Consider the following 27,067-nt stretch of genomic DNA (forward strand, 5'->3'; position numbering starts at 1 on the left):
CAGGTGTGCACCACTGTGCCAAGTTAATTTATTATTTTTTAAATTTTTAATAGAGAGGGGGTTTTGCCATGTTGGCCGGACTGGTCTTGAACTCCTGACCTCAAGTGATCTGCCCGCCTTGGCCTCCCAAAGTGCTGGGATTACAGGTGTGAGCCATCACACCCAGCCATACCAGAACATTTTGCTGATCAGGAATTACATGTTTGAGGCATAGATGTTACACTTTATTTTCCTTCATTCCTTCAACAAATATTTACTGAGCACTGACCAAATGAGGTTTGCTACGTGGGCATAAAGGGGACCCATGCAAAGATGGAAAAAAGACACATTCCCGGTCTCAAAGGGACTGAGGTCCTGTGTAGGAGCTGAGGCATGTATACAGCGTCTGAGAGTTCAACAGTTCTTAGCACAGAGGCGATCTAGTGCAGGGGTCAGCAAACTACTCGTTATTTTAGGCTTTGTGACATGAAGCCACAAGTACTCTCCTTTGTGCCACTCTTTCTTCATAGCACACAAAGCCACCAAAGACAATGGGTGTGGCTGTGGCCTGGTAAAACTCTGATTTTCCAAAACAGGCTGTGGGCAGGATTTGGCCTCCTGGCTATGTTTTGCTAATCTCTGAGCTACTCTGAACTCATGCTAGTCAAAGCAGGAAAATTAGTTCCTAAAGGTTAAATGACTTTTACAAGTTAACACCAGTGGATGCTGGCGGAACAGTCAGTGTCCTTTGGTTCCAAAACAAGTGTTCATTTATTTTTCTGAGGAGTTCCCTCTCTTCACTTGCATTTCCTGGGCCAGGCCGGTCGAGGCCCGGACTGGAATGAGTGCTGCCGTTCTGGGATTCCCTGCAGATTGTCTTTCGATCCCAACTGACTTTCTATTTTAATCTCCCCTCTAGGTTGCTCCTGTTAAACCGTCTCGGCCAAAAAGGCACTTCTCTTCTGCTGGCACCATCGAAAGTGTCAACTTAGATGCCATCCCCCTGGCCATCGCTCGCCTGGACAACAGCGCCGCCAAGCACAAGCTGGCTGTGAAGCCAAAAAACCAGAGGGTGTCAAAGAAGCACAGGCGCCTTGCCCAGGTGGGTAGAGCCTGCCCGGGCTGACCAGGCAGGTGCCCTTGCTCACTGGGTGCTAATTCTACAAGTGGGTTGGCATTGGGGTAGAGCCATGGAAACACCTGGGTGGCTCCCCATCAGGAACTTGAGTGTGTGGCGGTGTTGTGGGACACGCAGGCCTGTTTACCTTCCTCACCCTTTCTGGTATGAGCCCGATGGACTTCAGAGGGAGAGGCCGCCTTTTGAGGGGCTCCAGACCCGTTGTGTTCATTTGCAGTGGAAAGGGGTTTAGGCAACACTCCCTCAGTTTGACTAGGGTAGGCTTCCAAGTCACAGGCTTCAGGGGACAATGATGAAGTCAAAGTCTCTTTTTGCTCCTCTATCTAATGCTGGAATATTGGTTTTCCTTTTGTTTGTTCATATTAAGGAAAGGAATTAGGGAACGACACATAAAGGAGCTGGAGGGCAAAACAGAATACCCGCCCTTTCCTCCATTCCCACGACGGACTTTTGCGTGGGGTGACCGATGCCTGAGTTTCGCTGTTCCTGAACTTGAGAACACCTGCTTCCAAGTGTTCTTGAGAAATTAAGAGGGCCGCTGGCGCTGTGACTAGGAAGAGGAACAGCTGTGGGTGGGGAAAGCAAAAAGCTAATTGTGTTTCCCTTCCCCGATGCTAGGATCCACGGCATGAGCAAGGGGGCCTTGAGAGTCGGCCCTCCCTGGACCAGAACGGACACCCAGGCGAGGACAAGCCAACGTGGCACGAAGAGGAACCCAGTCCGCTGGATTCCGAGGAAGAGAGACGACGCCAAGAAGACTACTGGCGAGAACTGGAGGCCAAGTGCAGGCGGCAAAAGGCGGAAGCCGCCGAGAAGAGACGCCTGGAGGAGCAGCGGCTGCAGGCGCTGGAGAGGAGGCTTTGGGAAGAGAACAGAAGGCAGGAGCTCTTGGAGGAGGAGGGCGAGGGGCAGGAGCCGCCGCTAGAGGCGGACAGGGCGCCGCGGGAAGAGCCGCGGCGGCGGAGCCTGGAAGCGCCAAGTTGGGAGGACCCCGCGCGGAGGGAGCGGGAGGAGCGGGAGCGCCTGGAGGCCGAGGAGGAGCGGAGGCGGCTGCAGGCCCAGGCCGAGGAGAGGCGGCGGCCGGAGGAGGACGCCAGGCTGGAGGAGCGCAGGCGGCAGGAGGAGGAGGAAGGCAGGCACGCGGAGGAGCTCAGAAGGCAAGAAGAGGAGGAGGCCCAGCGAAGGGAGGAGCTGGAACAGCAGGAGGAGGTGCAGGGGCCGCCCGAGGCGGCGGAGGAGGTCGGGGAGGCCCAGCAGGGCCCAGAAGAGGAGAATCTGGAAGAGGAGGAGGAAGGGGAGGAGGAGCAGGGCCAGGCGCACCTGGAGGACGAAAGAGGCCAGCTCGGCGCACTTCTGAGCGACTTTGAGGAGAACCCAGAAGAACAGGAACATCGGAAACCCGAAGGACAGAGAGAGCACTCCGAAGAGCCAAGCGTCTGCGAGGAACAGAACCCAGAGGCCGAGCGGGCAAGAGAGCAGCAGCAGGAAAGGAGCGGGGATGTCCAGGGGCCTGATCATCCTGGGCCCGAGCAAGAGAGAGAAGAAGGAGACACGGAGCCTCCTCCGAAACCAGAGGGGACGGTGGAAGCCGCGCACCCTCCGGTGGAGAGGAAAGAAGCCGCCGTCCCTGAACAAGGCCGCAAGGTGGAGGAGCTGCGGTGGCAGGAGGTGGACGAGAGGCAGAGCATGCCCCGGCCCTACACGTTCCAGGTGTCCTCCGGGGGGAAGCAGATTCTCTTCCCCAAAGTCAACCTGAGCCCCGTGACGCCCGCAAAGGACACGGGGCCCACCGCTGCCCCGCAGGAACCAAAGGCCCCCAAAGCCAGCCCGGCTGCGCACGCCCTGCCCTCGTCCCTGAGCGTCCCCCACACCGCCATTCTGGTCACTGGCGCGCAGCTCTGCGGCCCTGCCGTCAACCTGAGCCAGATCAAGGACACCGCCTGCAAGTCGCTCCTGGGCTTGTCGGAGGAGAAGAGGCACGCGGACACCCCCGCTGCGGAGAACCCTCCCCGGGGCCCCGGCGACGCGCGGACCGGCAGCGGGAAGGCGAAGCCCCCCCAGGAGCCTCCCAGCAGCGCGGCCGCGCTCGCTGAATGGGCTTCCATTCGGTCCAGAATCCTGAAGAACGCAGAGAGTGACCCGCGCAGCAGCGAGAGGGACCCATCGAGGCCCGGAGAGGAGCCCACTCCCAGGGGCCGGTGTGATTCCCGCGGGAACCTCCGGAAGACCCCGCCAGTCAATGCAAAGTTCTCTATTAAGCCTGCCTGGCAGAAATTCTCCGATGGTGGCACGGAGACTTCCAGACAGAACATGGAAGCGGAAGGCATTCGAAAAAAACCCCTGCTGGGACCCGGCGAAGAGACAGCCCCCCAGCCTCCTTCTGCTGGTGTTCGCGAACTCGGGAAGGGTCCGGAGAAGTCGGAGTTGCACCGGGAGCCCGCAGACACCACCGAGGGATGCAAATTTGCCAAAGACCTCCCGTCTTTCCTTGTCCCAAGCCTTCCTTACTCTCCGCAGAAAGTGGTGGCCCACACAGAGTCCGCGACCTCATCGGACAGCGAGACCACCAACGTGATAGCAAAGCCAGACCCTGTGATGCCAGGTGGGGAGGAAAAAACCTCCCCGTTTGGAATAAAACTGAGAAGGACCAACTACTCCTTGCGCTTCAACTGCGACCAACAGGCCGAACAGAAGAAAAAGAAGAGGCACAGCAGCACCGGAGACAGCGTGGATGCAGGGCCGCCCGCAGTGGGGAGCGCCGCTGGAGAGAAGGAGGCGGAGGGTGTGTCCCTCAGGCGTGGCCCATCCCTCCCCCAGGAGCGGAAGCAAGCCCCCTCCATCCGAAGGGACTCCGCGGAACCTCCCAGCAGCCGCTCTCCTCCTGTGGCCCAGCCTGGGCCCCCACCGGCTAGCAGCCAGACCCCGGCTCCAGAGCACGACAAGGCGACAAACAAAATGCCATTAGCACAGAAGCCAGCACTGGCTCCCAAGCCCACCAGTCAGACCCCACCGGCATCCCCACTTTCCAAACTGAGCAGGCCCTACTTGGTGGAGCTGCTGTCTCGCAGAGCGGGGAGGCCGGACCCAGAGCCAAGTGAGCCGTCCAAAGAGGGCCAGGAGAGCAGTGATCACCGCCCACCTTCGCCCCCAGGCCCCGAGGAAAGGAAGGGACAGAAGAGGGATGAGGAGGAAGATGCGACAAAGAGGAAACCTGCTTCCCCACCTCTGCCTGCCGCTCAACAAGTGAAACCTTCCCAAACACCCGAGGCCGGGAGGAAAGGTAGGTAGCTGCAGGGTGGGAAACTGCTGGCGGGCGAGGTGGCAGAGCCGGGCATCAAGAATAGGTCCGGCCGGGCGTTGTGGCTCACGCCTGTAATCCCAGCACTTTGGGAGGCTGAGGCGGGCGGATCACGAGGTCAGGAGTTCGAGACCAGCCTGGCCAACATAGTGAAAACCCCGTCTCTACTAGATATACAAAATTTAGCTGGGCGCGGTGGCACATGCCTATAATCCCAGCTGTTCGGGAGGCTGAGGTAGGAGAATTGCTTGAACCCGGGAGGCGGAAGTTTCAGTGAGCCGAGATTGCGTGCGCTGTTGCACTCCAGCCCGGGCAACAGTGCGAGACTCCGTTTCAAAAAAAAAAAAAGAAGAAGAAGAAGAAGAGGTCCACATGAGCGTTGGTGAGAATAATTTACTGACAACAGTACAGGTTTGAAAAAGGAAAGTTTTGTTAGTAAAGCAATGTAACCTTAAGTCGGGAGCTTAAGGGTAATTGGAAGGGTAACTTGGGCCACAGTGGCCACGAAAGTCATGCTAAATGTTTACATTTGTAGACATTTTGGTGCCTTAATATCAGCAAGGATTGCAAAATGAGTTTTGGCATGGCATTCCAGAGATGTCTAGAGATTCTAGTTATAAAAGTTGAAAGGCCTCTAACCAAATGCCTGTGTTAGATACTAGGCAAGTTTCACTGTGAATTCCCCAGGTAAGGAGATTTGCCTCTGGTTGGTCTGTTTGATGGTCACCAGGTGGTCTCTGCTCTCCTTGTCTGTCTCAGCTCATTGTCTGTGTCACTGCTAGAACCAGAAGTGCCCAGTGCCAGAGGTAGCCAGTGGAGTTGGTGTTGGACACACCTTCATTAATTAGAGGCTGGTGTGGGATTTCCAAAAGACACTCACTCATGGGTCATAGTAAGGCTCTTTACTTCTCACTCATTCTTTCAAATTTGGGAAATGCTAACCGACTCTGTAGTGTGACTGCAGTTCACTCTTGATAATGATACTTATTTACACAAGGTGCCAACACTTAGATGAATGCCTTTTTGATTTGCAGTAGAAATTGAAGGCTGGGCGCGGTGGCTCAAGCCTGTAATCCCAGCACTTTGGGAAGCCGAGGCGGGTGGATCATGAGGTCGAGAGATCGAGACCAGCCTGGTCAACATGGTGAAACCCCGTCTCTACTAAAAATACAAAAAATTGGCTGGGCATGGTGGCACGTGCCTTAATCCCAGCTACTCAGGAGGCTGAGGCAGGAGAATTGCCTGAACCCAGGAGGTGGAGGTTGCGGTGAGCCGAGATCGCGCCATTGCGCTCCAGCCTGGGTAACAAGAGCGAAACTCCGTCTCAAAAAAAAGAAAAAAGAAATTGAAATGATAGTCCCTATGACTGAAGATGTCATTAACTATTTTGAAGGGGTCCTTGCAGTGATGACAAAACTGGAGTATCCCTGACCAGTATCCTTGCTGTGTCTCTGGGCAATAGTGACACCATGGTGGCAGGTTAGGGGTCGTTAGATGTCTCCATCAGGCCTATGGATCCTCTCTATAGGATAATTGACTGTCTCCATTTTATATAAAATGCTCTGCAGATGCAGCCTTGTGTCCCTCCATTCCCCCAGCTGTCACTGCAGAGCCCTCCTACAAAGAAATTTTGGAATAAGCCTTACCTCTGGCAGACCCTGATGTTTCTTCAGATTAAATGTTTGGGCCAGCAAAGCTGTCAGTTGGATTAGCTTTTGTGCCCCCAGAGAACCTTCATCTACCACTTTTTCTTTTCTGTTATGCAGAGTATAGGAGGTAAAGTATGGGTCAAAAGTTCTTCACATTTCCCAGAGAAATTGTCCCCTGAGGTTTTCTTGGGAGGGATCATTTTTTCCTTTGTTGAAGTGTTTAGATTTGGGGTGATTTTTGCAGAGAAATGATTTGTTTCCTGCAGAGTGTTGGTCTGGTTACTTGCCTTTACAAAAGACCACACACATTCTTTTCATTTTATTATTTATTTATTATTATTATTATCTAGAGACAGGGACTTCCTATGTTGCCCAGGCTGGTCTGGAACTCCTGGGGTCATGTATCCCTCCTGCCTCAGCCCCCTGGTAGGTGGAGCTGCAGGCTCGAGCCTCTGCACCAAACTTGTCCTTTTTAAATGGTCAGCTGCCTGACCCGGTTTCCTGAACAGACATGTAGATCAGCAGTTTCTAGACCATTTCTCCCAAATGATTTCTCTTTGTCCTGCTGGATGAGGGGCCCATTTCTGGTTTTGCCATTAGCTTTTGTGGCACTGGCTTTCGTGGCATCGACAGATTCTTACAGCCTGGTCTGCTCCGTCACTTGCCTTCTCCAAAGAAGTCAGGCTTCTGCTCACTTCTTTCTCTTAGGGTTGTCCCCTTGAATATTATAATTTTCTCCCCAAATCTTACTGTCCCTGTTTTCCTTCCCAGTATTCAGATTCTGGGCTGCCACACTCTGCTATTTGAATTTTTCTTGATTCCGTAAGGAAAAAGCATGAAAGCAAGGATCACTGCCTCTGTCCACTGGGGTTATGTTATGCAGCTTGCTGCTGTAGGACAGGGCTGACCAAATTTGTTTGAACACCCCATCAGGATAAAAATGTTGAGCATGGACCTCGGATTTATTTGTTGATTATATACATGTAGTACCATTGTTAGCTAAAACCCCCGGAGCACCAGCTACACTTACACTTAACATCAGTGGATCTAAATCTGCAATTGCAAATCATGGTGCTATTTTTTATTCTCTTTGGCCAATTGCTTGTTGGATCTGATTTCTTCTTTAAGTGGCAGGCAAAGAGCTCATCAGCTCTGCTATTTTCTCATACCTGCATTAGTAGTAGTATATTGTCTGCAGGACTCTCTTTATGCCATATGCCATTTGTCCATTGTGTAAAGGATCATTTAGTTAAAAGGAGACATAAACTCACCAAACTACAGAATCGCCCAGTATGCTAAATGCAGGAACCACTGAAAACAAAAAGCCCCCATCGCCTGCAGCTTCACATAGCTTTCCCAGCTTCCCTGGAGATTCTTTAACCGTAGCATTTGTTATACATGGCTTTTGAATATATGGGCTAAGGGGTCACTGCCAGATGGGGTACTAAGTATTAGAAAAGCTTGATTTTTGGCCAGGCGCAGTGGTTCATGCCTTTAATCCGAGGACTTTGGGAGGCCGAGGTGAGCAGATTGTTTGAGCCAACCAGGAGGTCAGGACCAGACTGGCAACATGGCAAAACGCTGACTCTACCAAAAATACAAAAATTAGCTGGGCATGACACACACCTGTGGTCCCAGCTATTTGAGAAGCTGAGATGGGAGGATTGCTTGAGCCTACTAGGTCGAGGCTGCAGTGAGCTGTGATCTCACCACTACACTCCAGCCTGGGTGACAGAGTGAGACCCTGTCTCAAAAAAAGAAAAAAGAAAAAGAAAAGCTTGATTTTGTTTTTATCTTTACATTTAAAAATAGAGAAATAGAAATTCTAATCTTTATTTTTTCACTCCAGTGAATTGCCTTGCACATTTCCTTTGACATATGCAACCTTTTTTGGAGACCAGTGCTTTATAAAGAGGTCTGCATTCACAAGGCTGGAGTCAGTGAAGACAAATGCATAGGCTTGGAGGTTGTTGACTCTGAATTTACCTGGTGGGATTAAAACAGCAATGATAATCCCTGTGTGCTTGTGCTATAAATGCTTCTGGGCCAGGCACGGTGGCTCACACCTATAGTCCCAGCACTTTGGGAGGCCAAGGTGGGCAGATCACTTGATGCCAGGAGTTCAAGACCACCCTGGCCAACATGGTGAAACCCTGTCTCTATTAAAAACACAAAAATTAGCCAGGCATGGTGGCGGGTGCCTATAATCCCAGCTACTTGAAGGCTGAGGCAAGAGGACTGCTTGAACCCAGGATGCAGAGGTTGCAGTGAGCTGAGACTGTGCCACTGCACTCCAGCCTGGGTGATAGAGCAAGACTCCATCTCAAAAAACAAAAACAAAAACAACAACAAAAACACAAACCTTTCATTACACCTAGCATCTCATTCTGAAATTCTAACCTACTTATGGTGCATAGAACAGAAACATAGTACCCCTTTCTCCAAGGAATGCCCTTTGGGAATAGTGACTAGAACCCTGTGATCCTTGCTCATTTCCCCAGAATTTGAAGAAGGCAACTCGGTGGACTATGATTCTCCTGTCCACTGAGTTTAGAATGAGAGAGAATGGGTTTCTACTGCAGAAAAATACGTTTTTAACTAGGAATTTTGAACTCCTCAGCTAGGTCATGCAATTGACTTCATCTTTCAAAACCTTGACTGTAATAAGAGATTTTACCGTGTTTGAATGATTTAAACACTAGTCATCCTTTGTGCTTCATCATTTACAAAGTTATTTACATTGTTTCCTTCAGTCCTCATAGCACAGGTAGAGGTAGGCAGTCTTGGCTTCATTTTACAGACATGGATAGCAGTATCTAAAAGGCTGAGTGACTTGCCCATCCCCCACAGCGGTAATGCCAGCGCATGGTGTAGTTCTTTCCTCGGTTAAGTGATCTTCCGTCATGACAGCCCCATCATAGTGTGAGTGATGGTCCAGTGTTGAAGCTTCGGAATGTATACTCTTTGGTATGGGTGACTTTGCCATCTTTGGCGCCTCACATGGAGATGGGGAGGTCCTTCCACCAACTTCACAAAATAATGGCAGTAAACCTTCATGATCCCAAAGCAACCTCTATCTTGGCAGCAGAAACCTGTCAGGCACTAGCCTCCCACTGAGGTGGACTCAGTTATATATAAATTGGATCTGAATTCCACATTGTGGTCTCTCACTGCCAAGTCTTGTGTTTCTAAAAGAACCTCTTTAATGATTTGGGTCCCTTTTTGTTGCTGAATCCCAGTTGAGCTAAGCCTGGTCAGTGGACATTTCTCATACCAGTTTTGGCAAATACCATATCTTGTCTGATGTCTTCTAGTTTTCTTTGGTATTGGTAGATTTCTGCTGGTCTCTGAGGTTCTCTAGACAATTGTGGAGGATAAACAGTTTTATTCTTCTCCCATTTTTGAGAAGTGTCAAGGGGAAGCACTTGTATGGACCTGGGATTGGGGTAAAACACTGAGATGAAGGAGACCCCCCCAAAGCCACCTCAGCTTCTGTGTCCACACCGCACCCAGCTCTTCTAGTACTGTAGCTACCTTCTTCCCTCCTCCTCCTCCCCAGAGATTTCTTTTTTCAAATTAGCCAATTATAAATTTAATTAATAATACTTTAAAGGCATTTTGACCCTTGCAGTAAATGATAGTCTAAGTTGTTGGCAGGAAACTGGCTGGTTATTTTAGTGACCTTCCCAAGCAAGTTCAGATTGGATGTTTAGCCAGAATCAGAACTCCCTTTGGTATAATAGCTTTCTATAGAAATCATTTAGATCTTGGCAACTTGGTTTTTAGAAGTTTTCCAAAGAAGTGTTACAGGGCCCTTGAGTAAAACACAGGAACTCATGAAGTTTCAGTGTAAAGCAGAATGTTTCAGATGATGAATTCTTTTTGATTTTCTGGTCAACTAAAGATGAATCAAAAACTCTTTTAATTTCAGTTTTGTTTTAAAATACTTCTAAAGTGTGTCAGTTTTCGTTTCTATGTTAGATCATAGCTGAATCTTTATTTGATGATTTAGGGGTATTGCAATGCCCCAGGCTCATTATGAATATCAATTCTCTTTGTATAGTGTTGTAGATCTAAAGGATATAGAAAAATAAGCAGAATCTGCCCCCTGGTCCTTTTTGCTTGAATTCCTAATTAGAATTTATTTTGTCATCATCGGTCTTTCTTCTCATCCTGGAGTACAATATAAACTCCAGTTGACTGAGAGCCCTGGCAGTAAGTTCTGGACTACCAAAGTGTAAACTTCTGTTGGATTTCAAAAACAATACTATAGTGAGCCCCTTTCCTTTGAGATAGTAAGAGATTCAATACAAGAATGTTTATCTCTGAACATATATAGTTTTACTTGAAGGAAAAGGAGATTCTTATCTCATAGGCATATAAGAACAGCTCACTTTTGTAGAGTGACTAGGATTTGCCAAGAACTGTTGTAAATGTTCTGGTTCCCAGGATCTCTTTTAATTTTCATGGCTACCCAATAAGGCATGTGCCAATATCATCTCTACCTTATAGATTAGGAAACTAAAGCTTAGAGAAGTTAAGTAGTTTTTGTAAGATCACCAAAGATCAAATCCAGGTCTGCTCAGTTTCAGAGCCCAGTACTCAGCCTGTGACACCAACCTGCTGTGGGGTGTTTACCCCCAGTTACATAGGTGAGACTGTCAACGACAAGAAAAAACAAGACTGAAGTCAGAAGGCCTATGTTCTAGCTTCGGCTGTGTACTAATTGTGAGTAACCATGGGCATGGCCTTTAATGGCTGGAGTACTCACATCTATCAAATGAGCGTAGTGGACCAAAATCATGGGCTTCCTACAGTGTTCCTCAGCTCTCCCATTAGGCAGAGTCTTGCCCCTTTTTCATCTTTCTGACGTGGGAGTTCCACTAGTATATTCTTTGATTGAGAGGGAATAATGGTTCCATGGCTAAGAATCAATTTCAGTTAAAGCAGTGAATTAGTGCCGGGCGCAGTGGCTTACATCTGTAATCATAGCACTTTGGGTGGCCAAGGCGAGTGGATCACTTAAGGTCAGGAGTTCGAGACCAGCCTGGCCAACATAGTGAAACCCTATCTCTACTGTAATTGTAAAAATTAGCCAGGTGTGGTGGTGGGTGCCTGTAGTCCCATCTACTCAGAAGGCTGAGGTAGGACAATTGCTTGAATTCAGGATGCGGAGGTTGCAGTGAGCCAAGATTGCACCACTGCTCCAGCCTGGGTGACAGTGCAAGACTCTGCCTCAAAAACAGAACAAAACAAAACAAAAGGAATGAATTTAAAAAAGAACAACAATGAATCAAAAATGAACCAAATACCTATCTGGATCCCCTAGAGGCCTGAGCTTTTATGACCCTGGAGATTTATTTTAGTTTTTTCTAACAGAGTAAATTCTTTCATTTCTAAGGAAGACAAATGCCCTTGCTTTTCTCATGATGAAACATGTTACCTTCCCACCCAGTGGAGCCACTCAGACATCAGCGCAGAGCTTGTGCCAGTAAGGGGCCAACTGAATAGGCCATAGGCTTATTAATACGTCACAAGTTTTAGAGGGTGCGGAACTGAGATAAGTCAGCAATTAAGTTCACTGCAAACCGGCCTTTGTCTTTTTCCACACAGAAAAGCCGATGCTTCAGAGCAGGCACTCTTTAGATGGCTCCAAACTTACAGAGAAAGTGGAAACCGCGCAGCCGCTGTGGATAACGTTAGCACTGCAAAAGCAAAAGGGGTTTCGGGAGCAGCAGGCGACGCGCGAGGAGAGGAAGCAAGCCAGAGAGGTCAAACAGGCAGAAAAGTTCTCCAAAGAAAATGTGAGTAGCCTGGGCTTCAGCTGTGATTCTGACTTCTTGTGCTTGGCTCTCCTTTCAGTTACAAGGATACAAAACAAAAGGCTAGCTGGGGTGGTGGAAAATACTTAGAGAGGGACGAGCAGTAAGTAAACTGACCCCATTAAACCAGGGAAGCGTTTTCAGTGTGAAATTGGGTTTCGTTTCTTTATGCTCTTAGGTTAACCTGATTTGCCATAATCCATGATGTGCTCACAGCAGTGATATTCAATAGTTATATGAGAAACACAAACATTTCGCAAGGAAACCACGGGCCTTGTTCTGTGGCCCGATGTTATAGTCAGTTTGATGGGGCTCTTCTGGGAAAGTAACTTCCCCTGTTAGGCACACTGGCTCTGAGCTGCTCCCTCACTGGTAGCTAGGGTTGAACATACATGGCCCCTAAGTGTAATCCAGCCCACCGCTCTGGCAGGCAGAAGCCCCGAAGCCTTCAGGGTCAGTCGTTCCGTGTCTTAGGTTGAAAACATGCTTCCCATGACTGCCTCTGCACACGCAGGTCAGTGTCAGCCCGCAGCCTGCAAGCAGCACTGTCAGCAGAGCAGGCTCCCTGCACAAGTCCGCTCCACCGGAAGAGAAGAGGCCCGAGACTGCAGTGTCCAGGCTTGAGCGCAGAGAACAGCTGACAAAGGCCAACACGCTTCCTACGTCTGTGACAGGTAGAGAGCAGATCCATTGCTTTTCAACTGTAGTTCTAGGTTTCTCTTTGTAGAGCGTGCTTTCTATCCTACTGTAGCATGACGGGCAGAGCACCTCAGGCACTTCAAAGCACAAGCTGTCTCATAACCTCATTCATAAATGTTGACGCTGATTAAGCTCATCTGATAAAGACCACCAGGAACCCACTATCAGCGGTGAGTTGGTGAATACTCAACAGTTAGCTCTTCAGGGGATAGAGAGACTTCTGTTTGGAGGATTTTCAGTTTTTCATAGTGTAAATACTCCCACCATGGCCAGTTCAAAGCTATTATACCAGCGTGATGTCAGCTGGCTCACTGCATTTGTGAACATTGAGCACAGCATTATGAGCATCTCCAGCACCTATATTCTGACAAAGTTGGGTTTATTAACTTACAGAAGAAACTTCTAAACAAAGGAGGAGACAAAATTATAGTAGGACTTGGGGTAAAGAGTGAAGTTTAGGTAAAATTTAAATGGAGTAGCATTTTAATAAGCTCAAAGCAAAGTCAGGGTATACATAAACATAAAGGAGATAATACCAAGACTGAGCTGAAAAGTGTGCTCAGGGTCCTGTTTCCTTTAAAACTACAGAGTTAAGATAAATGTGTGAAATGTTTGAGGTCATGGATATCCACTTACCCTGACTGATCATTACACATTATTTACATATATCAAAATACCACATGCACCCCCAAAATAAATATATACAAGTATGATTATATATGTCTCTCTCTCTCTCCATATATATATATATATATATATATATATATGCTGGGATTACAGGCATGAGCCACCATGCCTGGCCCAAAGCTTTATATTTGAAAACCACTTTAGAATACTGTATAATTTCTTAAGAACCTCATAGGCATTTTGTCATTTGATTTTACTCATAGGAATTAAGAATTCTGCCTCTTAAAAGTAGAGAGAGAAAGAGTGAGAAAGAGAGAGAGAATGAATTTCTTTCAAAATACAGTGAAAGTCCCAAAGTCAAAGAGGTCACATCTTTCTCTGCCTGATTTCTCAGAAGTACTAAATGGTTAATGCAACTCAGAGTGGCTCCAGCTTAATAAAGCAAGTTTTCGTTCTATTTTTCTTCTCAGTATTTCCTGAGTTCTAGAAGCATATGTGTAAGCCGTTGCCATAGGCACTAAATATGACCCAAAGACAAGACAAGCACCTTCTCATGTTAAGAAGCCTATATGCTCTAGTAAAGAAAGTGATACAGTGCAAAGGAACCGTGAGACAAGGATGAAAGTCATGGGAGCTGGCAGCATCTGGGAGACTCAGCAGTAGAGGCACCCAGTGGATGCTTTTGTGGGGAAGGTAGCTTTTTTTTTTTTTTTTTGAAATGGAGTCTCACTCTCAGCCAGGCTGGAGTGCAGAGGCATGACCTCGGTTCACTGCAACCTCTGCCTCCAGGGGTCAAGTGATTCTCCTGCCTCAGCCTCCTGAGTAGCTGGGGTTACAGGTACCGCCACCAAGCTTAGCTACTTTTTTATTTTTAGTAGAGATGGGGTTTCACCATGTTGGCCAGGCTGGTCTCAAACTCCTAACCTCGAGTGATCCTCCCACCTTGACCTCCCAAAGTACTGGGATTACAGGATTACATGAGCCACCGTGCCCAGCCAGGAAGGTAGCTATTAACCTTACCAGCTTCATAGATCCAGACCGCTGGGTTGATACTTTTCTTCATGGAATTGACTGGTTATCATGCAGGCATAGCTTCTGTATACAGATTAGGCCTCTGGAAATTCTTTGAAATTAAAACTGACTACATCTTTGTTGTTGTAATTCTGTGTGCCAGAGTTATAACCACATAGCTTGCTTTCCTTCATTCTCCTCACTGAGGAGGTCCAGGAACTTGCCTGTCTGTGTTTCACTGGGTTTTCTTTTTTCAGTCTCACACTTCTGCTAAATCAGAATATGGCTGGGGTGGGGGGTGTTGGAGAGATGTTCGTCAGAGGATACAAAATTTCAGTTGAATAAGGAATAAATTCAAGAGACCTAAGGGAGTAGATTTTAAATGCTCTCACTGCAAAAATGGTAACTGTGAGGTTTTGTATGTTTTAGTTAGCTAGATTTAACCATTTCACAGCATATGTGTATTTCAAAACATAATGTTATACATGACAAATACAGTTTATTAATTTTTAAAAAGTTTGTAATGTGGCTCTGAACTTACTCCTTTTTCCTTTTTCTTCAAAACAAAATCCAGTGGAGATCTCTGATTCGGCTCCCCCAGCACCACTGGTGAAAGAAGTCACCAAGAGGTTCTCCACCCCAGATGCTGCCCCTGTGTCAACAGAACCAGCCTGGCTGGCTTTGGCCAAAAGGAAAGCAAAGGCTTGGAGCGACTGCCCACAGATCATTAAGTAAAGAGTGACTGTCACCCATCCCTACTGCCAGTTATTGGCTCCTCTCTTGCCCTTTTTTTAATTTATTTTTTATATGGGGTAACGAAATCAAGCTAGGGAAAAGCAGCATGTTTTATAGGCTCTAAAATAATGTTGAGAAACTGAACTGGTGGTGTTCATTGTAAAGAGTGGATTTGCACAATCCTAGGTCCTGGTGCCTTGAGCTCCTCCTAGTTCTCAAGAGAAAATTCCGTCCACAGGACCACATGAAGCAAAATCTCTAAGCTAAGAACTCCTCATGAGAGCCTGCCATGCCCATCCCATGGCCTTGCACACACACTCACCCACACACCACTCAGAACATGTACCTTTGCCAACCTTTTGTAATGTTTTTTTTGATTCTATGCACTAATTTTCTTTGTCCAAAACATTGACTCTACCCTGTGTTTGGGCATGTTTATCCTTTCTGCAGTAGTAGTGAAAGGATCATATATAGCTAAAAGCAAGAATGCCCATTCTCTTGAATGCACTGAGTAACTGGGAATCACAAGGAACATTCTGGCTCCCAACTGTGCCCATGTTAGTTTTCATGAGTTTTCCCTACTCTGAAGCTGTAACACAGAAGGCACATCCATTCACAGTGTGAGGCCCCATTAGCCCAATACCCTCCTTAAGGACATGTGAAGCATTTGGCCCAGTTGGCTCCTAGAGAACTTTTTAATTTAATGTAGTGAAGAAAGGAAATTCTAGATCTGAGCCTCAAGTTCCCTTTCTGTCTCTGAGAATCTCCATGTAGGGCAGTGGTTCTTACGATGTGCAGGCTCCCTCCGAGGCCTACTGAATCAGAGCCTGTGGGGACTGGGCCAGGAATATGTATTCTGGCAAAATCTCCAGATAAATTCTGATAGATCCCAAAGGTTAAGAACTTTGGGAAACACTGATCCTAATGTAATCTAGTTTTTCAGACTCTGAAGGGGAGGCTCATTCCCTCAAAAAGCAACAGTGAGATAGGAAAAATAATAATGCCCCAAACCAGCCATTTATTACAAAAGAAACAACAGGTTATTGGCATTACATGTTTGAAAATTCCCTTTGGTCTTCAGGGAAAATTAACAGAAAGCCAAGATTTGGAGCCTTTATAATAAGGACTTCCTGCAGAAAGTCTTTTCTTTACTATTATAGTTGAGTAATTCATATTTAGAGTCAAATGTCCAGTAGCATTTCTAATTTTGAGCATTCACCTTGCTACCTTTAAAAAACATCTGAGTTTTAAGTGGCCTTTTTATTATCATACACATGTACATTCAAAGAAGGGACTTGGCAGTTTAAAAGCCACATATATTTACTTTTAGTTCCCTAAATTTACTTTACGTGAAACATAGACACACCGGCAAACTCACATACTGCTGGTGCTAACCTTCTATTTCATAGTGTTGGCATATTCCCCTTTTCTTAGATTCTTACTCCAAAATATAGGTACAAATCCTTTGCTCTGTGCAGAGGAAATTATATCCTTTTTCCTCTCCTACAAAAACATGCTTTATTAGTATCCATCATTCCTTTCCTTTATGCTTGCTCAATATGCAGTATGCTGTTATTCTACCATGTACCTTAAATAAAGGATGACAGCAAAGTTATTTACAATATAGAAACTATTTTCTTTCTAGAAATGATGGCTCAGCCCCACTGTAGCAGCTGGCATGTGTGGTCAAGTGGATAGTTGTACTCTTGCAAGTTGGATTTAATATTATATATACTGGACCTTCAGACTGTTAAAAATCAATGTAATTTTTTTTATTGCTATGGCAAGCAATTAGTATTTCACTGCACGTCTTCCACACTAATGTTCATTTCTAAGTCTTATACGTAGACATTTGTTAGTTCCAATGATTTCCTCACTAATATAACACTTTTTAATGGGAATCTTTCCACCTAGAGCCCTGGAATGATAATGCTACAGTAATTCTTCTGAATTGACTTTTTTTTTCATCCTGTCAGCTTTGGACATTATCCCAATAATGGCAGGGAACAGGTGAAGTAAGATCAGTAACAAAGAATGGTAGATGTGTCAGCTTTGTATTGGTTCGGATATCACTGTGCCCCTACAAAGCAGGCGAAATACCTCAGTTAAAATTTTTCCACCAAAGTCTTTAAAAGAAGAGTATAATAAAGGGCAGTCACAGTACTTACTTCTAACAGCTTCTAAAGAGTTACATGTTTAACATTTCATTTCAAAATCACCCCAAATTTGCACTAAATACCAAGGAAGTGTTATTTTGCTTCAGTTGTGTTGCAGTTTTCTGAGCAACAAACTATGGGGAAATTCTGTAAAAACATATAAAAAGTTAAAGACTTTTTTTTTAAATGAATGATTACTATGTTAAATGCAAGCTTTTTTTGTTTTTAAAACAAACATACACTTCTCCTGGCAAGGTTATAGATGATTAACCTCTGTTCATAGACTTATATAGAGAACTAGAGGATTTTTTGTTTACTTTTTTAATTTTTCAAGTGCAATTGTTTCTTACACAAATGTTATTAATTACTATTAAATTATCATTTAGCCAGTTATCCGCAAATGTATAGTATGTATTGTCTCCTCTTGTGACATTTACTTTAATTGCTTATTTTAAAGCAGAAACATTAGTTACAAGTGTCTTACAATATTTTTACTGACAGTAAAGTTAAGTAGAGACTTAATGAAAATACCTTAGTGTGATTTTAATATAATTTGGATATTTCAGTTGTATAAAGTTTAATGTAAAATGTCCATTATTGAAGGGAAAAGATCTTTCAATAAAAAATACCCATGAGATCTTCGGCACTGCTGGAATTTGATTTCGATGACCACTACAAAACAGTCTCATTATATTTACATAGCTTTTGTTGAACAAATCTTGAAGGTGATTTATTACATTTTTTGCTAGATTTTTTTTTTTTTTTTTTTTTTTGAGACGGAGTTTCGCTCTTGTTACCCAGGCTGGAGTGCAATGGCACGATCTCGGCTCACCGCAACCTCCGCCTCCTGGGTTCAGGCAATTCTCCTGCCTCAGCCTCCTGAGTAGCTGGGATTATAGGCACGCACCACCATGCCCAGCTAATTTTTTGTATTTTTAGTAGAGACGGGGTTTCACCATGTTGACCAGGTTGGACTAGATCTCTTCGACCTCGTGATCCACCCGCCTCGGCCTCCCAAAGTGCTGGGATTACAGGCTTGAGCCACCGCGCCCGGCCTTTGCTAGATATTTTTAGAGAAAAATAATGAAGGGGGGGCAAATAAAATGTTTGTCTCAATCCTAACTTGGAGTTGAACGGTCTGGGTCTCAGACAAAAAGATTATACAGCCTCCTCAAAGCATGGGCTACGCAGCAGCAGCAGCAGCAGCAGCAGCAGCAGCAGCAGCAGCAGCAGCAGCAGCAGCAGCAGCAGCAGCAACAGCAACAGCAGCAGCAGCAGCAGCAGCAACTGAGAACACGTGAGAATTGCAGCTTATGACCACACACCAGACATACTGACTCACTGGGCCAGACCCTGGTGAAATGAAAAGTGAGTTAGGCATGTGAGCACTTGCCTTGGCTTCCAGAAAACCCAGTGATCAAGAGAAATACTATTTTAATGCAGTATTTTTTAAAAATCAAAATTAATGCAAACTAAACATCAAACCCATTCCATGATGAGCAAAAGACCAAAATTTTAAGGAAAGGGCATTGCTAGGAACAATGAATCCCTGAAATCACCACATATAAACAAACGAACATGCAATTGTACTGGTGGGGGTGGGGGCAGGGTATGTGTGTATTTTATTCTACATTAGTAATTCATTTAAAAACATTAAATAAGGAATGTAATTCGATAACTAGATCCTACCTTTGAAAACCTTTTGCCATGAATGGCAAATTCATGTAATGACATATTATATAAAGACTGTTTTTAACCCACTAAGTACATTCTGATCCTTTTTTCCCCCCACAGGGATCTTGTTTTTTTAAAGAAAAAACACATAAAATTAGCTTAATGTATTAGGGTTCTCCATAGATACATAGTGATTAGGAGAGATGTATTATGGAAATTGGCTTAAGTGATTATGGAGGCTGAGAAGTACCACCATCTGCCATTTGCAGGCTGAAGACCCAGGAAAGTGGTCCAAAGGCTTCAGAACCAGGAGCTCTGATGTCCAAGGGCAGGAGCAGATGGATACATCTCAGCAAGAAGAGACCATCTGCCCCTCCTCTACCTTTTCGTTCTGTTCAGGTCCTCATCAAATTGAACAATGCCACCCACATTGGCACACTGGTGAGGGAGGGTCTTCTTTACTCAGTCTACTCATTCAAATTTAAATGCTCATCTTTTCCAGAAACAGCCTCACAGACACACCGAGAAATAATGTTTTACCAGCTATCTGGACATCCCTTAGCCAGTCAAGCTGACACATAAAGTTAACCATCACACCTAATTAAACAAAAGTCCTGCTAAAACTAAATATACTGATGTGTTTTGTTCTCTGACTCCCTGTAAAGGCTTCTGTTGTTCCTATGGGAAGTAAAACATTGTTCTCCAATCAAGTGTAGTAGACAAATTTCTGTTTCTTAGCCAAAATATCATCTTTAATATAAAATAAGTCCACCCACATGCTCTATCATCATAAAATATTTTCAAACAGCTCACATTTGTTATATAAATAAGGACCATATTTGATTATTTTTGATTGCCACCCAATAAATCCAGACAATAAACATAATTATTTCTACACCCAATAATGAGCGTTGATTCCAGGACCACAGGAGAAGAGAATACTTCTCCAGGAAGTTCATAAACACTCTGCAATTGTCCACTCTGAGATTCCAAGATCCATAGTTTCCCATCAGTAGACGCTGCTGCCAGCAACATTTCATTGCTGCCATTGTAGTTATGGAAAGCAAACGGTGTTGCATAGACCCTTGAAGTAGTTTCAAATTTCCACTGCAGGTGACCTTTCATGTTACAACAGTAGATAAAGCAGTCATGGGAACCAAAAAATATTTTTTGCTCTGATGGTGAGGTACATGGGGATGAAAAGATTGGTCCACTGGCAGAGAACTGCCAAACCTATAAAGAGTAGTAAAAATAAATATAATTCATTCACCTAATTGCTCCAATTCTCCCTTAAAGCTCTATGAGGTTCTTAATGCAAATCTAAGAGACATGGCTTTTTCTGAAAAGTAGCAATCTCATACTAGACCTCTGTAAAATCCAAGACAAAATATACTAGAGTGTTGTTATTATGTGATTCACTGATGTGCATAAGTAAAATTAATTTTGAATCCCATTCAAGAGTTAGCATTATTCGGAAACACTGAGTTCAAAGTTAAAACTACATTGAGTTTTCAGTGTATCTTAAAAGCTGGGCCAGGCATGGTGGCTCTCGCATGTAATCCTGGCATTTTGGGAGGCCACAGCAGGCAGATCACATGCAATCAAGAGTTCAAAACCAGCCTGGCCAACATGGTGAAACCTTGTCTCTATTAAAAACATTAAAAAAATTGGCCAGGCGAGGTGGCACCCACCTGTAGTCCCAGCTACTGGGCAGGCTGAGGTGGAAGAATCACTTGAACATGGGAAGCGGAGGTTGCAGTGAGCCAGGATCATGCTACTGCACTCTACCCTGGGCAACAGAGTGAGACCCTATCTCAAAAAAAAATAAAAATTTGAGACCACTTTTCAATGTATCTTATCACATACAAACTGCATATTCCTTATTCCAAATGCAGGAAAAAAGAATTGAGCTGAAAGGAAGAGTTCATGTGCAATAATAAAAAGTTATGAGTTGTGGCTGGGCACAGTGGCTCACACCTATAATCCCAGCACTTTGGAAGGCTGAGGCGGGTGGATCACCAGAGGTCAGGAGTTCAAGACCAGCCTGGCTGATATGGTGAAATCCCATCTCTACTAAAAAGAGAAAACTTAGCGGGGTGTGGTGGTGCACACCTGTAATCCCAGCTACTCAGGAGGCTGAGGCAGAAGAATGGCTTAAACTCAGGAGGCGGAGGTTTCAGGGAGCCAAAATTATGCCAGTGCACTCCAGCCTGGGAATCTGAGCAAGACCCCATCTCTAAAACTAAAATAAAAATAAAATTCATATGGAATCAAAAAAAGGCCCAGAATAGCCAAAGCAATATTGGGTAAAAAGTACAAAGTTGAACACATCACAGTAACTGACTTCAAAATATAGCTAAAGTAGCCAAAACGGCACTGTAGTGGTATAAAAATAGATCAGTGTAATAGAATGGAGAACCTAGAAATAAATCCACATAGTTACATCCAACTGAGTTTTGACAAAGGTGTCAAAAACGCATAAAGGGGAAAGGACACCCCCTTCAATAAATGGTGCTAGGAAAACGATCTCTGCATGCAGAAGAATAAACTGGAACTCTCTCTCTCACTGTATATAAAAATAAACTCAAGATAGATTAAACACTTAAATAGAAGACCCAAAACTAGTTAAAAATACTAGAAGAAAACATAAGGGAATCACTTTAGGACACTGGTCTAAGCAAAGCTTTTATGGCTAAGACCTAAAAAGTATAGGCATCAAAAACAAAAACAGTTAAGGGATACTAAATTAAACTAAAAAGCTTCTGCACAGCAAAGGTAACAGCAGAGTGAAGAGACAGCCTGTTGAATGGGAGAAAATATTTGCAAACTATTCATTGAGCAAGGGACGAATATCTAGAATATGAGGAACTCAACACGGCAGTAAACAAACATATAATCCTATTAAAAAGTGGGCAAAGGAGATGAACAGACGTATCTCAGAAGAAGACATACAAATGGCTAACAGGTATATGAAAAAAAAACACTCAACATCACTTATGATGAGGGAAATGCAAATCAAAACCACAATGAGATATCATCTTACCCAGTTAAAATGGCTATTAATAAAAGAACATAACAGATGCTGGCAACGATGTGGAGAAAAAGGAACTTACAGTGCTGGTGGGAATGTGAATTAGTGCAGCCATTATGGAAAACAGTATGGAGATTTTTCAAACAACAGGTTAGTAATAGGTAAAAACATACCATAAGAAAAAATAAGTTCTAATGTTCAGTAGCAGAGTAGGATGACTACAGCCAACAACAATGTGTTGTCTATTTCAGAATAGCTAAAAGAAATGATCCCAAAACATAGAAATGATAAGTTCTCAAAGTGATGGATAACACAAACACCCTTAATCATTATACAGTCTATGCATGTAACAAAATATCACATAGGTACCCCATAAATAGGTACAAATATCTGTATCAATTAAAAGAAACCAGGGGTTTATTTAAGCTTTCATAATCTCAATAGAAGTTACAATGAAACAGGCTAAAAATTTGGTAATGTTTTTAAAATTGGGGGAAGAGAAGGCAAAAAAAGTGTAACAATGTTTGGGTAGATCTCTTTTAAATCTATGCCTTCATTAAAAAATTAAGAAATCTGGCTGGGAGCGGTGGCTCATGCCTGTAATCCTAGCACTTTGGGAGGCCAAGGTGGGTGGATCACCTGAGGTCAGGAGTTCAAGACCAGCCTGGCCATCATGGTGAAACCCCATCTTAAAAAAAAAAAAAAAATTAAGAAATCCATGGCTTCACAGTTAAAACAGAAGTACTTCTCAACATCATGAGTTGAATAATGATGTTTAAAATGTTACTTCAGTTGTCACAATCTGCTTTGCTTTTAGGAAAGACATATATAAATATATATATATATATATATATATATATATATATATAAAAAATAGAACTAGCTATAGATATATAAAATACATCTACTTTATGGAGAGATATACAAAATTTCTGGTTCTACTTTATATATATAAGATTTTAATATGTATACAATGTTATTGTTCTAGAAAAAAAGTTTATTGTATTATTTATTACCTGTTCTCCAAAGTGAGTAAAGCAGAGTAAATTCCCATCTACACAGCCAATACAAATATACTGTGAGCAACATTGTGGGGAAGAGAAGAGTGGTTTTCCACAGGAATGTTTCCAAATAATATTCCCAGTAGCCTGTCACAGGAAAAGCAATTCACAGCATTTTACATCATCCTACTAATCAGACACCCTTTATAAAACAAACTGATACATCTCCCAGTGGTAGAGCTAAAATATCAGAAAATGCTGTATGTGGCCATTATAAATGAAGCTGGTATACATAGATAAAATTAATCAATGCTATTTATGAGAACTAGGAAAAAGGCTTAGTAAAACAAGCAAAGAAATAACTAACACCTAAGAGTTAACCCTATGAGGGACATAAAGTTCATAATATGATGAAAAAAATTCTGTCAATTTAAAAAGTAGATAAAAGAGGAGCTGGACATGGTGGCTCACACTTATAATCCCAGCATTTTGGGAGGCTGAGGTGGGCGGTTCACAAGGTCAGGAGTCCAAAACTAGCCTGACCAACATGGTGAAACCCCATCTCTACTAAAAATACAAAAATTAGCTGGGCGTGGTGGTACATGCCTGTAATCCCAGCTACTTAGGAGGCTGAGGCAGGAGAATCGCTTGAACCCAGGAGGCAGAAGTTGCAGTGAGCTGAGACTGTACCACTGCACTCCAGCCTGGATGACAGAGTGAGACTCCATCTCAAAAAAAAAAAAAAAAAAAAAAAAAACCCATACAGGAACTTAAATTTTCTTACCTTTCTAGATTTCATGTCAATCATTTTTAATGAATTCTAGTTTGGCGTTATGTGGACCACCATAATTAACTGAAAACTATTCAAACTTTCAGAGCTCAAAGCAAAAATTTAAAGAAAAGATAGGAAATAAAATCAATGTGTATTATTTTATGCCTACAGGATTTACAGCCAGTAAAAGTCCTCCCAATGTAGCACAATACAAATGATGTGGAATCAGGTTCAAACACGGAGAGGAAAAGACAGTTCCTCCACATTTTGACTTCCAAACACAATTCTTTCTCTGCAAATAAGAAAATAAATTAATTTGGTTTTGCTGATGGTTAACAAATCCATATATCCGACCCTTCATGATATTGTATCTGTTTAGTTAATATGTTTTTATCTTTAGTATAAAACACACGCCTATTGTGAAAAATCAGCTTAGTATAAAGAAGACAAAGGATACCACCCAGAGACAACCAAGCTTAACATTTTAGCATTTTCTCATTTGATCTTTTTGGGGTATGGTTTGGGTGTGTGTGTGTGTCTGTTCATATACATCTGAGAGTGTGTGTGTGTGTGTGTGTGTGTGTGCGCCACACACATATGATTTAATATAGTTGAGATCATTCTGAATATACAACTTGGTATCATGTTTTGCTCACTGATTCTGTAAAATGATTTAAATATAATTTTAATGCATAGTACCCCAAATGAACATAATTTCTATCTCTACCTTATTGAACATTTTTTGGGGATTTCTTGGTATTATAAACAACTTAGAAATTGGCATCTTACTGCATATATTTGACTGTGTTTCTGATTATTTTGCCAGGATTTCTAAAAAAAGAACTTTATGGGATCAAAGTATATAATATTGTTACCTATGGTCAAATCGTTTTCATTAGAGGCCTCACCAGTTACAACCTCTTACCACTCTCATCAGCATTTAATGTTATGACAAATATGGTTTCTAATCTAATACCATTTGTTTCTCTATCTCATAGATTTTAATTTTCATTCCTTTGATTATTAAATTTATGAAATATTTATATACATTTACTAGCCGTCTCTTCTTTGGGGTCCTGTGTATTTATGTCCCTTATTTATTTTTCTGTCTATCTGGTCTTTATATTTGTCTTATTAATTTTATATTTGATCTTAATTTTCACTTACAAATGAATTTCTGCTTTTTTTTACATTTATTTCAAAAATTTACCCAGCTTGTTTAATTTGATAATTCTTATATAACATTTTAATTTTTATGTAATCAGGTCTTAAAATATCTTACTTTGTTATTCTATTTCTGTTGTCAAGATGATAATCCTAAATTCTTTACATTCCAAAACTCTGAGTAGCACACTTATTTGTGGTAAATTTGGTAATGAAGTTAAAAAGGTCTTAAGATATTAAGACTTAATTAATGCTTTATTCTTCCCAGACCACAATGATAAGCTTGGGAAATAGTTAATACGTATTCCAAGACTCAACTGCACCTGACAGTTACTCACTCTTCTTCTAAGTATTAGAAATTTAATGCTTCTATGCTCCTGGTATTAAGACTAATAAGGTGAATTTTTTTTTTTTTTTTTTTTTTTTTTTTTTTTTTTTTTTTGAGAAAGAGTCTCACTCTGTTACCCAGGCTGGAGTACAGTGTCACGATCTTGGCTCACTGTAACCTCTGCCTCCCAGGTTCAAGCAGCTCTCCCACTTCAGCCTCCTGAGTAGCTACCATTACAGGCATGTAACATCATGCCCAGCTAATTTGAGGTGAATTCTTACATAAATATCTAAAGCATATGCATGCTGGTCATGAGATCCAATGTAAATGAGTCCTGTGGTTGGATCCATGGTTGGCGAGCTTTTGACAGCATCTTCAGTAGTAAACACCCAGTATTTTTCTCCACTATTACTTTTCAGAACATAAACTAATCCATTATAACAACCTGCAGAGAAATAAAACATAAAACATTTGATATAGATACATTACTGGGAAATAATTCTTTAGCCTATATCATGCAATTTATATTCAGTCCTCCTCTATAAATAGGCTCTATGATCAGCTCATCTGGCTTACATTTTAGCAATGTAAAGCAGGAACTAAATAGTAATCATTTGTGTAAAATATCTATTTAGTAGGTGTATCATCTTTTAAAAGCACTTCACTAATTTTTTTACATAATTCTTTTTAAAAAGTGCTTCACTATTTTTGACACATCTGGATTCAAATTTCATCACGACTATCACTGGGCAATTTACCCAGTGTTGCTAAGCCACAAATTATTCATCTGAAGAATCTGGATTCACGTATTTCCAGGGTCATTGTGACAATTCATATGATGTGAATAAATGCCCAGTGCACAAAAGGTGTTTAAGAAGTACTAACATTAATAGTCAATGTTCACTGAGCATTTACTATTGTCAGGTATTATTCTAAACACATTACATTTATTAATTCATTTAATCCTCACAGTGAAGTAAGTACTATTAGAACTACATTTTTTAGATGGCAAAATTGAAGAGAGACTAAATTACTAGAGAAAAATTACACAGCTCATATGTGGCAGAACCAAGATTTGAATCGAGGAAGTCAAGCTCTAGAGTCTGTGTTCTTAACAAGTAAACTGCTTTTCCCAAATTGCTGCTATGGATGAGACGACAGGGCAGAGGTTGTTGACTTTGGCGTAGCCAAAATAACCTAGCTGGAAATAGAGATGGTTCAAATCTCCAAAGTGAAGGTCACTCAAGTTCCCAGGAGATCATGATAATCAGAAGTAGACTTTGTGGACAGCTATTTAGGGCAGTTTCATTGATGCCCACTCTCTAGATGGCTCTAGGCCTATAGCCACTGCCACTTACTTAAGGCCCAATTCCCAATGTACTTTTTTATGCTTTTTTTTCCCTGGCAGTTATCACTTAGTAGCAAGAGAGTAGTGGCCAGCTCAGAGATGACAAAGAGAAATGTCCTACATAGCAGAGCACCCCAGAACTCAGCTGGGTCAAGATTTCTGTCAATTCAGTTTAATTCCAAAAGAAAATACAGAAGAAAATATTTTTGACCTTGGATTAGGCAAAGATTGCTAAGATATGATTCCAAAAAAGCATGACCTATTAAAAAAATAAATAAATTGGACTTCATCAAAATAAAGAACTCCTCTTCAAAAGACGCTATGCTACTATCCTAAGAGAATAAAAAGCCCCAGACTGAGAGAACACATGCAAAATACATGCAGAAATTCTGTCTCCATAAAAGTTACAAACATTAGCCAGGTGTGGTGGTGCATGTCTGTAGTCCCAGCTACTCTAGAGGCTCAGGTGGGAGAATCACCTGAGCCCGGGAGTTCAAGGGTATAGTGACCCATGTTCACACCACTACACTCCAGCCTGGGTGAAAGAACAAAACCGTCTCGAAAAAAAAAATGTTCAACATCACTGGTCGCTACGTAAAGGCAAATTAAAACCACAATAAAATACCACTCATGAT

The 27,067-nt window shown here is 43.0% G+C and overlaps 2 protein-coding genes across 16 annotated transcripts in view; one reads left to right on the forward strand and one right to left on the reverse strand.

The window, feature by feature from the left end:
- CRACD (capping protein inhibiting regulator of actin dynamics) overlaps positions 1-17,864 on the forward strand; it is a 293,849-nt gene extending 275,985 nt beyond the window's left edge. For all 7 annotated transcript variants that reach the window (XM_074396155.1, XM_074396157.1, XM_074396159.1 and 4 more), the window contains 5 exons: positions 899-1,081; positions 1,736-4,397; positions 11,678-11,868; positions 12,401-12,560; positions 14,798-17,864. In XM_074396155.1, coding sequence (XP_074252256.1) covers positions 899-1,081; positions 1,736-4,397; positions 11,678-11,868; positions 12,401-12,560; positions 14,798-14,958 — 3,357 coding nt within the window. In that variant the 3' untranslated portion in view covers positions 14,959-17,864. The remainder of the gene's footprint in view (positions 1-898; positions 1,082-1,735; positions 4,398-11,677; positions 11,869-12,400; positions 12,561-14,797) is intronic.
- A 1,648-nt stretch (positions 17,865-19,512) lies between these two features.
- AASDH (aminoadipate-semialdehyde dehydrogenase) overlaps positions 19,513-27,067 on the reverse strand; it is a 39,121-nt gene continuing 31,566 nt past the window's right edge. For 7 of the 9 annotated variants that reach the window (XM_074396168.1, XM_003933602.3, XM_074396165.1 and 4 more), the window contains 4 exons: positions 25,366-25,529; positions 23,762-23,884; positions 22,836-22,967; positions 19,513-20,021 (listed from right to left, as the gene is read on the reverse strand). In XM_074396168.1, coding sequence (XP_074252269.1) covers positions 19,632-20,021; positions 22,836-22,967; positions 23,762-23,884; positions 25,366-25,529 — 809 coding nt within the window. In that variant the 3' untranslated portion in view covers positions 19,513-19,631. The other 2 variants (XM_074396166.1, XM_074396167.1) reach the window with 2 other exon arrangements.

This window comes from Saimiri boliviensis, chromosome 3 (genome assembly GCF_048565385.1).
Source record: "Saimiri boliviensis isolate mSaiBol1 chromosome 3, mSaiBol1.pri, whole genome shotgun sequence".
In the NCBI taxonomy this organism is placed as follows: domain Eukaryota; kingdom Metazoa; phylum Chordata; class Mammalia; order Primates; family Cebidae; genus Saimiri; species Saimiri boliviensis.